Below are 13,813 nucleotides of genomic sequence, written 5' to 3'. Positions count from 1 at the left end.
TATTGTTGAATAGTCTCTTTCTCTCTTCAGCTTCTCACATTTTGCTTTATGTTTTTGCTCTATTGTAAGGTGAATATATATTTATAATTTTTGTCTTTCTGATGGGTTGATTCTGTTGTTTTTTTTTTAAAGAGAGAGAGAGAGAACAAGCATGAGTTGAGGTGGGGGCAGAGAGAGAGGGAGAGAGAATCTTAAGCAGACTTCACACCTAGAACAGAGCCTAACGCGGGGCTCAATCTCATGACCATGAGATCATGACCTTAGCCAAAATCAAGAGTCAGACACTAAATCGACCAAGCCACCCAGGTGCCCTAATTCTTTTTTTTATTATTATTATAAAATGTTCTTCTTCATCTCTAATAATTGCTTTTGTTTAAAAGTTTATTTTGTCAGGTATTGATAAAGCTCCTCCCTCTCTCTTGTGGTTACTGGTTACATAGTATATCTGTTTTCATCCTTTCACTTTGAACCTATTCATTTCTTTGAATCTAGTCTTTTTCTTGTAGAGAGCACATAGTTGAATCATGTTCCTAAAAACGAATTGTGCTGAGCTCAGCCTTTGATTGTGGGGTTTATCCGTTCATATTTAATGTAATTACTGGTAAAGTAGGATTTATATCTGCCATTTTCCATTTGTTTCCTATATGTTTTACATCTTTTTAATCCTTCTCTTTTTCATTGTTGCCTTTTTGTATTGAGAAGATACCTTCTACTCTACTATTTTGGTTCCTTAGTTTTTTTCTTTTACTACATTTTTAAAGTTATTTTCTCAGTGATTGATTGCAATTAACATTTTAATTGATAGCAATCTAATTTATATTAATACTAAACTCCTAGAAGAAAATATAGGGAATATGCTCTTAGACATCAGTCATGCCATTGGTTTTTTTGGATTTGATGCCAAAAGCAAAAACAAACAGGTGGGACTACACAGCAAAAGAATCTATCAACAAAATGAAAAAAACAACCCACCTAATGGGAGAAAATATTTGAAATATCATCAACATATGAAATATTTGAAAATATTCATCAATATATGAAAAATTACATATCTGATAAGGAGTTAATTTCTACAATATAAAAAGAACTCATTCAGCTCAATAGCAAAAGCAACAACAACAACAAAAACCAAACAGCTTGATTAAAAAATGAGCAGAGATCTAAGTAGATATTTTTCCAAAGAAGACATAGATGGTCAACAGGTACATTAAAAGGTACTCAACATCACCAATTACCAGGGGAATGCAAATCAAAATCTCAATGAGATATCACCTCACCCATATTAGAATGACTATTATCAAAAAGACTAGAAATGACAAGTTTTGGCAAGGAAGTAAAGGGAACATTGATGGACTGTTGGTAGGAATGTAAATTGGTGTAGCCACTATGGAAAATAGTATGGGGTTCCTCAAAAAATTAAAAACAGAGCTACCATATGATCCAGCAATTCCACTTATGAGTATTTATCCAAAGAAAATGAAAAGGCAAACTAAAAAAAATATGCATTCCATGTTCATTGCAGCATTATTTATGAGAGCCAACCTAAGAGTCCAACAGGTGGATGGATGGATAAAAAAGATATAAATATATACAATGAAATATTATCTTTCCATTAAAAAAGGAAGCCCTGCCATTTGTAACAACATAGATGGATTTTGAAGGCATTATGCTAAGTAGAATTAGTGAGACAGAAAAAGACAAATACCACATGGTCTCATTTATATGTAGAATCTAAAGAGAAAAAAAAAACAAATTCATTCATGTAGAGAGCAGATTGGTATTGTCAGAGGCAGGATTGGAAGGTGGATGAAATTGGTAACAGGTGGAAAGGTACAAACTTTTAAGTTATAAAATAAACAAGTCATGGAGATGTAATGTACACCATGATGACTATAGTTAATACAACAATAGTGTATTGCATATTTGACAGTTGCTAAGAGTAGATCTTAAAAGTTCTCATCACAAGAAAAAAAATTTTTGTAACTATGTGTGGTGATGGATGTTAACTAGACTTACTGTGTTGATCATTTCATAATATATACAAATATCAAGTCATTATAGCATATGCTGGAAACTAATATTATGTCAGTTCTATCTCGAAAAAAACAACTTAATTTCAGCGGCGTACAAAAACTTAGCTTCTTATGTTGCTTTGTTATTTCCTCCTTCCTTTGTTCTATTGTTGTCAAACAGATAGCTTCTTTCTACATTATATGCCCATTAACACAAACTTATAATTATTGTGTTATGCAATGATAATTTAATTCAGATAAGAGAAAAAAGAGTTATAAATGAAAAGCATTTCTACTGTTATTTACATTTCCCTATGCAGTTACAGGTCCCCATGATCTTATTTCTTTAGATGGATCTCTATCACTCTCTAATTTCCTTTCATGTTGGCCTGAGCACTCCTTTGGCATTTCTTTTAGAGCAGATCTGCTAGTGACGAACCCTCAGTTTTTGTTTATCTGGAAATATTTTAATTTATCCTTCATTTTTGAAGGACAGTTCAAATAGACACAGAATTTTTGGCTGACAGTCTTTTTTGGGTAGCATTTTCAATAGGCCAACCTACTGCCTGTGGGCTCCATGGCTTCTGAGAATCAGCAGATAATCTTATTGAGAATTCTTTGTATGTCGTGAGTCACTTCTCTCTGCTCACACGATTGTCTCTGCTATTTTTGTTCTTAACCTTTTTTGAAAAAAAATTATGTTCAAAGGAAAAATACTGTACATAGTTCCCTTCTGTCTTGATGCCCTTTAGTATTTAATGCTATTAGCCATCTTCCTTCATTAGGAAAATATTTTCTGAAAGCTGTCAAAAATCTGGTGATACTTAGAAGTACATTGGCAATTGTGAAAGACACGCTATGTATAACACACCTCTTGTCTTCACAAAAGCTTATAATGCTACCATGACGCGTTAACCATGATGAGCTCCTGAGGACTGATGGGAAACCTAAGAAGTCTTCCTCAGTGTGCCAGAAGGCTCTGGGGAACATCCAGAACTCTCTCTTTCTGCCTTCAGTGGTGGGGACATCTCAACGTGTTAATTTTCAGACATGTTCTCTGTCTTGCAGGGCACTCAACACAAGCCAGCTGAAGGCCCTGAATATTGAAATGCTGCCTGGATATCGAGATCCCTACTCCTCCAGGCCTCTAACAAGGGGTGAAATCGGCTGCTTTCTTAGCCACCACTCTGTCTGGAAAGAGGTAAATAATGCATTTATTTATTTATTTATTTATTTATTTATGTACTTACTTACTTACTTAAGAGAGCACGAGCAGGAGAGAGGGGCAGAGGGAAAGAGAGAGAGAAAAAAAAAAATCTTAAGCAGGCTCTATGCTTAGCATGGAGCTCAATGCAGAGCTCAATCCCACGACCCTCGGATCATGACCTGAGCTGAAATCAAGAATCAGACACTCAACTGAGTCACTCAGGTGCCCGAATAATGCTTTATTTAGATGCACATTTTTGTAATGAGGAGTAAGGAGAGTGGCACTTTGTAGGCGAGTTAGGGCCAGATGTAAAGTAGACCCTCAACTGTTCTAGAAGTATCCTTGGAGGTTTCTGTTGCCTTGTGTCTCCCTCTGACACACGGCCAGCAACAAACAGGTGAGGGTAGCATCGTTGCCACTTGGGATGATAACAGGGAAAGATGCCATTGTTCAGGAGGCTACACTCTTACTGATACATCCTTACCCTTAATAGGAATGCCTGGTGTTGTGTGTATCTAGCATGTCATTATTTGTTAAATGATTTTATACAAGGAGTCACACAGAAATCATATGAAGTGGGTCAGGAGGCATGGGCCCATTTTACCCAAGAGAAAATAATTAAATATCTAAAGATATTAAATTAAATATCTTTGCAAGAAGTGGGAACGCCAGACCTGGAAACCATGGCTCAGAGATTAGATATTGATGAAAGGAGGTATTGGTCTNTAAATGAAGGGCCTCTGAATGCCTTCTCTCTTTCAATGACCCAGTCTATGTCTATCTTTTTTTTTCTTTAAAATTTAAGTGAAATGTAATAGATATGTATAAAATTATATAGATCATAAAATACAGGCCAAAGAAATTTCACAAACCGAACAACAATACAGCCATGTTAACCAGTACCCAGACCAAGAAACAGGTAGCCAGCACCCCAGAAGCACCCTCTCCATATTCCCTTCAAGGGAGCATCCCCAGGGGTAATCCCATTTGACTCCTAACAGCACAGAATAGTTTTGTCTGCTTTTGTACTTTTGTTTACAGGCCATATAGGGTACTGAGGTGTATCCTTTCTGGATCATTTCATTTGTGAGATTCATCTGTAACATTGCATTTAACTCTACATCATGCATTCTCATTGCCATAAATAAACACCCGCATATGTAGCCATTCTATGATTGGATGCCGTTTGCTTAGATTCCAGCTATGAGCTATTACATACTCTGCTACTATATTCTTGACTTTTTAAGATGTATTTACCTAATAAAAAATAGGTATGGGGGCGCCTGTGGGGCTCAGTCGTTTAAGTGTCCGACTTCGGCTTAGGACTTGATCTCGCAGTTCATGAGTTCTAGTCCCACATCGGACTCTGTGCTGACAGCTCAGAACCTGGAGCTGCTTCAGATTCTATGTCTCCCTCTCTCTCTTTCTGCCCCTCCCCTGCTCTCACTCTCTCACGCTCTCTCTCAAAAATAAACAAACATTTAAAAAATTTAAATATAAAACCAGTATAGGACGTCTCATAGGGTATCTTCCCACTGATGACCTTTACAGGTAATTGACCGAGAGCTGGAAAAGACTCTGGTTATTGAGGATGATGTGCGCTTTGAACATCAGTTTAAGAAGAAGCTGATGAAGCTGATGGATGACATTGACCAGGCTCAGCTGGACTGGGAACTGATGTGAGTGACAAGTCAAGCTTATCCCAGAGCACTGAGAGGCCCCAGTCCTTTCCAAGGGGCAGCAACCCTCCCCCCACCAAGTTGATAGGAAAGCTCAAGCTTCCACTTTCCTGGATAAATGGAAATTGTCTCCATAACTGTTCCCAGGAACAAGAAGTGAGTGGAGAATAGACCCTGGTTTCTGCATCTCTATGCTCTGCAGGCTGAGAACAAAACTGTGGATGATTGTTTGCGAGACTGGAGGCTGCCTGCAGGTCAGGGGTCTTCAGATTGAGTGCACACGTGGGAGCACAGCAGAAATCTCACCAGCGAGGCAACAGGTGCAGGGAGAGCTGTGTAAAGAGAGGAGGAGGCATTTATTCAAGGGCAGGAGTCCTGTGTCACACTTGAGAGCAGACAGTATGGGGGCTACAGGTCAGCATAGGAGTACCTCTCTTGGGAAGGGAAGCGTGCAGTGCAAACAGGAAGAACGCTGAGCTGGGTTTGATGGGGGGTCCGAGGCTGTCGTAGGAAACCCAGGCTTACCAGGGTAATGCTCATTCTGAATTGACATTTAGTTAATGCTTTGGTAGCTGTCTCTGGGAATTAAGTTCTCTCTCTCTCTCTCTCTCTCTTTCTCTCTCTTTCTCCCTCTGTCCTCTGTTTCCCTCTCTCTGTGTCTCTCCCTCTCCCTTCATTTTCTTTTTAAACCAAATGATGCTGTTTACTTCTCTCTAATGAGGCAGAACGTTCCCAAGCACTACCCTGGCTTCCCAGCTGTGTGTCAAAGGCAATTGCATCAACTCAAAGCCTGTTCCTCTGGAACGGCTGCCACAGCCAAGCTGTCCTTACGCCTCCCATCCTCGGAGGGAAACTTAACTACTGGCTCAGCTGGAATACTTGTTCTCTCAGAAAACATGCCATTCCGACCCCAGAAAAAAACCTAGTAATGGCTGAACTAATCCACGGGGCATAGACCCAGAAATCAGTACTATGTGTAATAAAAAGAGCCTGGATCCCTGTCACACGTTAGCCATGTCATTAGATTCTGCACTGTCCCTGAGGATCCTTGTTTGTTCCCATAATCCTCCAGAAGTCCTCACACCTCAGCCTTTCTGAGTCTATGGCTCTGCAGCTTGTCGCTACGCCTCATAGGCACGGAGCCTGGAAGCCATTTCACACTCACACGACCTGAGCAGAGGCAACTTTCGCCTAAGCCTCGGAATCAGGAGAGTCACCTGGGGAGTCCTTACGGCGGGCTTATGGTGGGCACAGGTCCTTGCCCAATAGTAGCCTAGGTGGTGTATTTCTTGGGAGAAAGTACCAAGAGGTCTGAAAATCTTTTCTAAATTTCACAGACTGATGAAGTCAAAAGATTCCATTGATACCAGTTACATACTATTAAAGAATGGCAGTGGTTACAAATTTTTCATGTGTAGGCTTTCTGAAATGAATAAGATACAAATATTACTGACACTCCAAACATGAAAGCTGATAAGCTCCCCGTGGCCCGTGGCTGCTATGTGACATTTCTCCAGAAAAAGGAAATAGGAAATGGAAAGAGTAAACTAACCCACTGGAATCGTCTAGGGCAGTGCTGTCTAACAGGAATAGAGCCTGAGCCACTTACATCACTTAAAATTTTCTAGTGATCCCATTCAAATGGAAAAAGACATTAAGGGAAATTAATAATACATTTTATTTAACCCGACATCTCTAAATGTGATTACTTTAATAGGTGATCAATATTTAAAAACTATTAATGAGATAGTTTACATTGTTTTTTCTACCATCTTTAACATCCAGCGTTTTATGCTTACAAAACATCTCAATCTAGATGCCAAGTTTTCAACTGCTACAGTAAACAGCTTCTTCTCCTACTGAAATGATTTTAAGGGAAAAAAATATTTTACACTTCTTCAATTTTATTTTATTTTATTTTTTAATATAATTTATTGTCAAATTGGCTTCCATACAACACCCAGTGCTCACCCCACAAGTGCCCTCTTCAATGACCATCATCCATTTACCCCCTGCCCCACCCCACATCAACCCCCAGTTTGTTTTCTGTATTTAAGAGTCTCTTATGGGAGGGAGTCTCCCTTCGTCTCTGTACCTATTTTTTCCCCTCCCTTCCCCCATGGTCTTCTATTCAGTTTCTCAAGATCCACATATGAGTGAAAACATATGGTATCTGTCTTTCTCTGACTGGCTTATTTCACTCAGCATCATACCCTCCAGTTCCATCCACATTGCTGCAAATGGCATGATTTTCAATTTTATTTTAAAATGTCAAACTGCATGAAATGAATCAGTTGAGTACAGACTGTCCCTCGAGCCACATCTCAAGTGCTCAGTGGGAATTTCTCTTCTACGTGATGGTACACGAGAGAAATTTAGACTCTTGAGTCCGAGGGGACAGTGACTGAGAAGGTGTGGTGTTTGATGTCCTGAGAAGAACGGAGGTGGACATAGGCTCCTTCTACAAACCCCCGGATGTTTGGAAAAGAGGAATCCTTTACACGATGAAAGAGATGGTTTGAGGGCAAAATACAGGAAGTCAGCTTTACCTCAAGGCAGGAAGCAGGCACCTCCTGAACTTGCTCCAGGCAAGTGGAAAACAAACAGGTTCCAGACGAAAGTCATGGATCACAGATGTGTGCATAGACGACGGCAAAGCCGGAGTCGCTAAGGGTGCGTCTTGTGTTGCAGAAGTTGTTTGAAGAGGACATGACCTTCCCGGGTGCTTTCCTCAGAGCACAGTGAGGGCAGAACTAGGTGCATGTGAGGAGGAAGAAGCCAGGCAGGCTTTCTTATTCATTCTCCCCAGGAAGGATACCTTGGGGGCCACTCTGGTTTTTCAAGTCTTTTACTGTAGACTGTTTCCCATAGCCTCTTCTGTCCTGTGTTTACCGCCAGCGTCTGGACAGCTGTCCGAAAAAGATGGAAGTCTGAAACTCTAGGGACTTGAAAACAAAAAACTCAGGATTCCCACATCTGGCCTTTTTCTTGTCCATTTCCAACCTCTGTAAACACAGCTGGAAGTCCCAAGCCCTCTCTGGGAAATGGTCTGAGAGATCTCGTAGTCTCTCTACAGCTGGAGCACAGCGGTAGACAAGAGCAGCTGGGATGTTGCTAAATGGGACCAGGAAAATGGCCCCATTGATGGCAGGTGGCAGTCACGGCTGGCGATGGGATGCACTCACTTTGTGGCATGATCCATTTAATATAAGACACAGGCTGGTCCAAGCTTTCGAAAGTATCTGTAAACCTGTGCCCCGTTCTTATGGATCCTTATCTTCAACTTGGAATGTTCTCGTCTTCTACTTCCTTTTAGTTATATTGGTAGGAAGAGGATGCAGGTGAAGGAGCCAGAGAAGGCAGTACCCAACGTGGGAAATCTGGTCGAAGCTGACTACTCCTATTGGACACTGGGCTACGTCATCTCTCTGGAAGGAGCCCAGAAGCTCGTCGGAGCTGATCCTTTTGGGAAGATGCTGCCAGTGGATGAGTTCCTGCCGATCATGTACAACAAGCATCCCGTGTGAGTCTCCCTGCACTGCCTGCCTGTCCCTTGGGCACAGCTCTCTCATTTTTTCTGCTACTCGGTTTCTTGGTAGTACATGACATTTTCTAAAGATGTACTGCTTTCCCAAATGATCTTTCTATAATCATGACCCAGAGGGGCTGACTTGAGTGATTATCCCCCTTTACAGATAGGGAAGATGAGGCAGAAAAGGTGAGCCTTGCATAAGGGTCCACTGTCATTTCCGGTGTGTAGTAACTGGATATAATATGCTCGGTCCTCTCCTTGTTTTCAATCTTCTTTTTTTCCATAAACTCATACACCTGAAGGTGAAGGTCATCTTCCCGAGCACCTCAGAGTTGTCAGTTCATTTCTCAGTCCATTGTGTGTAGTTGTTGTCCAGGCAGAGCTCACAGTCTGGTTGGGAATTCAGACTCACGAACAGTCCTCATGATATATGGTGAGACCCACAATCACAGAGATGCGTTAGAGGCTCAGGGAGGGTGGAGGTGACCCCTGAGCAGGGCATCTGGCGAAGAAGGCAGTGTGGTGCTCCTGGTGCCCACAGCACAGATGCAGACTCTGACCTAGTGTTTATCAAAGGGTATGGAGATTGGTGGTTTACCTGTCCAGTCTCCCCAGTAACCTGTGAGCCCACTGAGGCAGGGACAGTCTCACATCTCTGTGTCCTTAGGACCTAGGCCAAACTCTACACATAATACTTACTCAATCAGTGATTCCTACATTTATTAATGGAGCAGGAGACCAGGTTCTAACCTCGGCTCCTTCCCTCAGTTGCTGGGTGTTCTCCTTTCTAGATGGGCTTCCTTTTAGTGGTTGAAAATTCCCGTCCTGTGTCTTGCTCATTTTGTCTCCTCTCCTCAGTAAAGGTGGGGTTCCTCACCCTCTTTGATGCAACTGACCTTGTACCTGTGTCCTAGCAGGCACATGGAGGTCAACTGTCATCTCTGTAACAGAATGAAAACTAACACCTATGGTGCACAGACCGACCTAGGACCTAAGCAGATGTCCCTTCATACAATGTGCACAGGAGCCCTGTGGGGGACACTGAGTCATCCTCCACTCGACACTCACAGGGAGCTGGGCTGCAAAGCCACGTTGGCATGCCTCCAAGCTGACACTGTTTGACTCTTCATACCACTGCCATTCAGATCTCAGCTAATTTATTAACCCAGGACCGGGGCATTTGCCACACAGATATCACATTGGTCTATCCTTATGGTCAGAGCTTCGCTCTTAGCTTTTCGAATAAGACCTGAAATCCATTTTTTAAACGAGTCCATCCAAAGACCACAGAAATATCTCGACTGAAGTTTCTCTTTGTGTGTTTGTCTAGGTCATCTGAAATAGCTTAAAGAAACTTTTATTGTGTTTGTAGACTAAACTTTCCCACAACGGACACAACTTTAAAAATAATCAAAGGCATCCATGACCCTTTAAGAGATAAGCAGCAGGGCCCCTCTGCTCTTTCCCCCAGTTCTCTAAGTGTCCTACCTCCTCACACACCCCTACACCTCTTGTTTGCAGAGCTGAGTACAAGGAGTACTATGAATCCAGGGACTTGAAAGCCTTCTCGGCAGAACCCTTGCTCATCTACCCCACGCATTACACGGGCCAGCCAGGCTACCTGAGTGACACAGAGACCTCGACCATCTGGGACAATGAGACAGTGGCCACAGACTGGGACAGGACACATTCCTGGAAGTCCCGGAAGCAAAGTCACATCCACCACAACGCCAAGAACACGGAGGCCCTGCCGTCGCCAACCTCCTTGGATGCTGTGCCTTCAAGGGACGAGCTCTGAGGGCTCCATGGAGGGTTCGCCACCCTTGGTATTTTCTAACAGGCTGTTCATCCGTTTGCTCCAATTTCTTTTAGCGGCCACAGTCTTCTAACCAATGTGGTCTGATGTGATTGAGCAAAGTTAATATATTCTTGACAGGGGAGGAGAATAGGGAAACTTAATCCAAATTTCCTAGGATGGCTAAAAGATAGGCTTTATGGCAACCATCAAGATGAACTTCAATGTAGACACCTAGCCCTTCAGTCTATTATCTAGATGATACTGCTTCCTACATTGAGGATCAACAGTATAGCCCAGAGACTCATCCAAGAGAAAGGTAGTCACATCAGTAACTGGTGGGCAAGGTAGCCAAGCCAACTGACCACATCTGTTGGTCTTGTGGGCCCATTTTATATCATAGGTGTGACCTTGAGAACTTGTGTGTGAAACGAGTTGGTGGGGGAGGGGAAACAAATAATTTAAAATCAAATTGGGCTTTGGTTTAAAGGAATTCTGTCATGAGCCCAAATGAGCTCTTCATCTTAGTCCTCATTACCCAGTAGGGATGCGTATCTGGGTCTGAGACTTGGCCTTGACTATCATGGCAGTTGAAGCTCTCATATGGAGATGTCAAGTCTGCCATGTGGGTAAAGTTTATTAGCTATTTGAAAGTTTGTGTAGATATTTGAGGAAAAAAGAACTCACACTTTGGCCTTTTCTATTATGGTCACTTGAGTTAGGATGCTCTATTTATGAAGATAAATTTAATATATAAGGGGTTAGGGCTGGTGTCTAACTTCTGTCCCCAGAGTCCCTGTGCTGGCGCGGCATGTCACACTCCCCTCCGCCCTTGAGCCTGGGAAGGAATTGTGAGTGTAAGTTGTATGAGTCACGGTTAAGAGGCAGAGCACATTTTCAGGCCAGCAACTGTCCTTGCCTGGGTTTTTCATTCTAATTTGAATTATTTATTCTACAAAATGTGGGGGAAATGTCTGTAGGATAAGGCAGAGAAACAGATTTTTCAAGCTTTCAGAGCACCCTAGGGAGCAGTGAGTGTGCAATCTCGTTCTGCATTTTCCAGCCTGGCTTTTCCAGGGGAGGCTCATTGCGTGGGAGCTTCTCACCATCTGGAAACAAATGCTTTTCCATTTCAGATGACAGAGCTTGGTCAGAAACAGTGGACTTGTCAGTGGACTGATCAACTGATTTAGGCCAACAACGGGGAAAGCTCTGGGAGTCGGCATCCTGGGCAGATGACCTCTGCTCTCTTCACAGACAGATTTTCTCTAAAGCACAGTGTTGGGCTACATCTTCTCTGCCAATTCCGCAGTCTGTGTTCCTCAGACATCTCACGATGGTTTGCCTCAGGTTTGCGTTTGCCCGCCCGCAAGCAGTAAAACTTTGCCTCCAGGAATAGCCTCCCCACGCCCTCCTCCCTGAGCTTCATGCTTTGGAGCAGAGCCCATGGGCAGGGCTGCTGCGTGAACCAAGCTTAGTGCTCCCTGGGGAGGACCCCCAGGTTGCAGGACAAAGAGGTAGCGTGTCCGCCAAAGAACACCAGCCTCGGCCTTTCTTCTTGACTTATTGTCCATATTCTTCCACATTGATAGTAAGCAAGGAGGCCAAGGAAGGGGATCTTAGCCGACTTCAATCTTTACTGCTTCGACATACCTGTCAGAGCCTATTTTTTTTTTCTAGAAAGAACATCTGGGGAGCTAGTGAAAAACCCTTAGGTGATCCCTAAGGTTCCCTTGGGTATTTTGCATTTTGTTTGCATAGTTGAGTGTGTGCAAGTGTGCCTGACTTTCATGATCTATATTTTTTAATAGGGTGGGAGGGATATTGGGAGTGGAGAAAGATTGAGTTGACATTTTTTGTGTTGTTTTGTTTTAATAGAGAATTTTTTTTTTCCTTTTACTGTCAGCTGGTCTGATAGGTTTATGGATTCTCATTCTTAAAAGACATTGATCTTAAGTTCTAGAATTTTAGATTAGGACTGTTCTACTGTGAATAAAGTTCTGGCTCTGTTAGCCCAGACTTTGCTTCCGCCTGCTCAGGTCTGGGATCCCAAGCAGCACTCTTTTGTTGTGAACATTGTGATCTGCACGCCCCCCTCCCCATTTGTTTTTAAAAAGCCACCTCTTCAGCAATTCAGGGGCTCCTTGACCTCATATTCCTGCCTCTACCCTAGTCTAAGACATTTGACCTTTGCAGTCACAGACCTTTGCCTCCGGCCATGGCACTGTTCTTTGTCTCTGTGAGTTAAACCCTGTGTGGATTCCCCCATCTGGATCCCCTTCTGGATCTTGGGATCCAAGGTGGGATCTTCTGGACAGACGACCCTGACTTCAGCAGTGCTGGTGCTGCTGAGTGTGGACTGAGCAGCTACAATTTGCAGAGGACACATGGTGTGGGCCTTGCGTTGGGTTCCCTGGGGCCTGCTGTGGGAAGAGAAGAAAGAGCAGGCATCTCAGCATCCTACACTGTCTATCATGCCGTGTCATTTCAGGGAGGGGAGATGATAAACGACTTGCCTTCTAGAGCTCTTTGTGAAAAATTAAAAAAAAAAATAGCTCAACAATATGATTGTTCATTTGTTCTACCAACACCAACCAACGGCCAACACTGCTGGAGCTCTTAGGTCTGTGCTGGACCAAGGATGTTGGGGACAGAGATAGCACTGCTGCTCGCCCCCATGGCAAATGTGGTCACCACTGTCCTTCCTGTCCAGTAAGGGTTGTTGGACTCCTGGGTAGAGGTGGGTAAGCAGAAAACTTTTCTAGGCTACAGAAAGACAGGACTTTCATAGAAAGAAGGGCTGTAGGACCTCAGAGAACCCAGTTCTGCCAAGGAAGACTGTTGGGACAGCTTTGCTGGGAAGGTGGCGGGGGACGTGACAATTGTGTTGGCTTTGAGGGCATGAATGGGCATTTATAGAGGAAGGCTGGGTATGGTGCCATGGGGATGCTTTCCAGGCACTGGGAAGGTGTGCGGCTGGGAAGGGTTTGCTGGGGAGTGCTGGGGGATGGGGATGTATCGGGTTGTTGACAGGAAATGAGATTGAGACCTGATCGGGATGGCAAGGTAAATCAATGACCCCCCCTCCACCAGTTATCATCTGTCATGAGTGCAGAAGCCATTGTTTCTGGGGGAGTTCTAGGTGTGGTGAGTCTCCTGACAGACAATGCAGAAGTTTCCAGTAAAACGTTGGTAAGAGAAGGTCTCATTCAGCTACAAACTTGTGGGTCTTTTCCCTTACGGTGAAATAAAGTGTAAAATAAATATGAGACTTCTACAGTATGCTTTTGAGACATTCTCTCCAAGTAAACAGAGCGAGAGAGAGAGAGAATCCAGAAGTGATATCCATGGCTGACAAGAAATCCATTCACCGAGGAATTAAATAATGACAAAGTGAGAGTTAAAATGGGGCTGGCCAATTTGGTAAGAAGATACCACGTCACAGTACATCAAAAACGAAAACCAGGAAGCCTCGGATATAATCATTATGCCCATGATTTTGTGTTTTGTGGTGAGGTTTATTATTTCAGAGAGAACGTTCCTCCCGCAGGATGTTCTGACTAAATGTGGCAGAAGGAGGAGGGCCAG

General features: G+C 43.1%; 1 protein-coding gene across 1 annotated transcript in view; it reads left to right on the top strand.

Annotated features, from left to right (window-relative positions):
* COLGALT2 (collagen beta(1-O)galactosyltransferase 2) overlaps positions 1–12,842 on the top strand; it is a 44,880-nt gene extending 32,038 nt beyond the window's left edge. The window contains exons 8-11 of the mRNA XM_077763259.1: positions 3,081–3,213; positions 4,771–4,898; positions 8,215–8,421; positions 9,952–12,842. Of these exons, the coding sequence (XP_077619385.1) occupies positions 3,081–3,213; positions 4,771–4,898; positions 8,215–8,421; positions 9,952–10,228 (745 nt within the window). The 3' untranslated portion in view covers positions 10,229–12,842. The remainder of the gene's footprint in view (positions 1–3,080; positions 3,214–4,770; positions 4,899–8,214; positions 8,422–9,951) is intronic.
* Positions 12,843–13,813: the final 971 nt, after the last annotated feature.

This window comes from Crocuta crocuta, unplaced genomic scaffold, assembly GCF_008692635.1.
Source record: "Crocuta crocuta isolate KB4526 unplaced genomic scaffold, BGI_CrCroc_1.0 scaffold3, whole genome shotgun sequence".
Lineage (NCBI taxonomy): Eukaryota > Metazoa > Chordata > Mammalia > Carnivora > Hyaenidae > Crocuta > Crocuta crocuta.
Note: the sequence above shows the minus strand (reverse complement) of the source record. Positions and strands in the feature narration are given on the sequence as shown.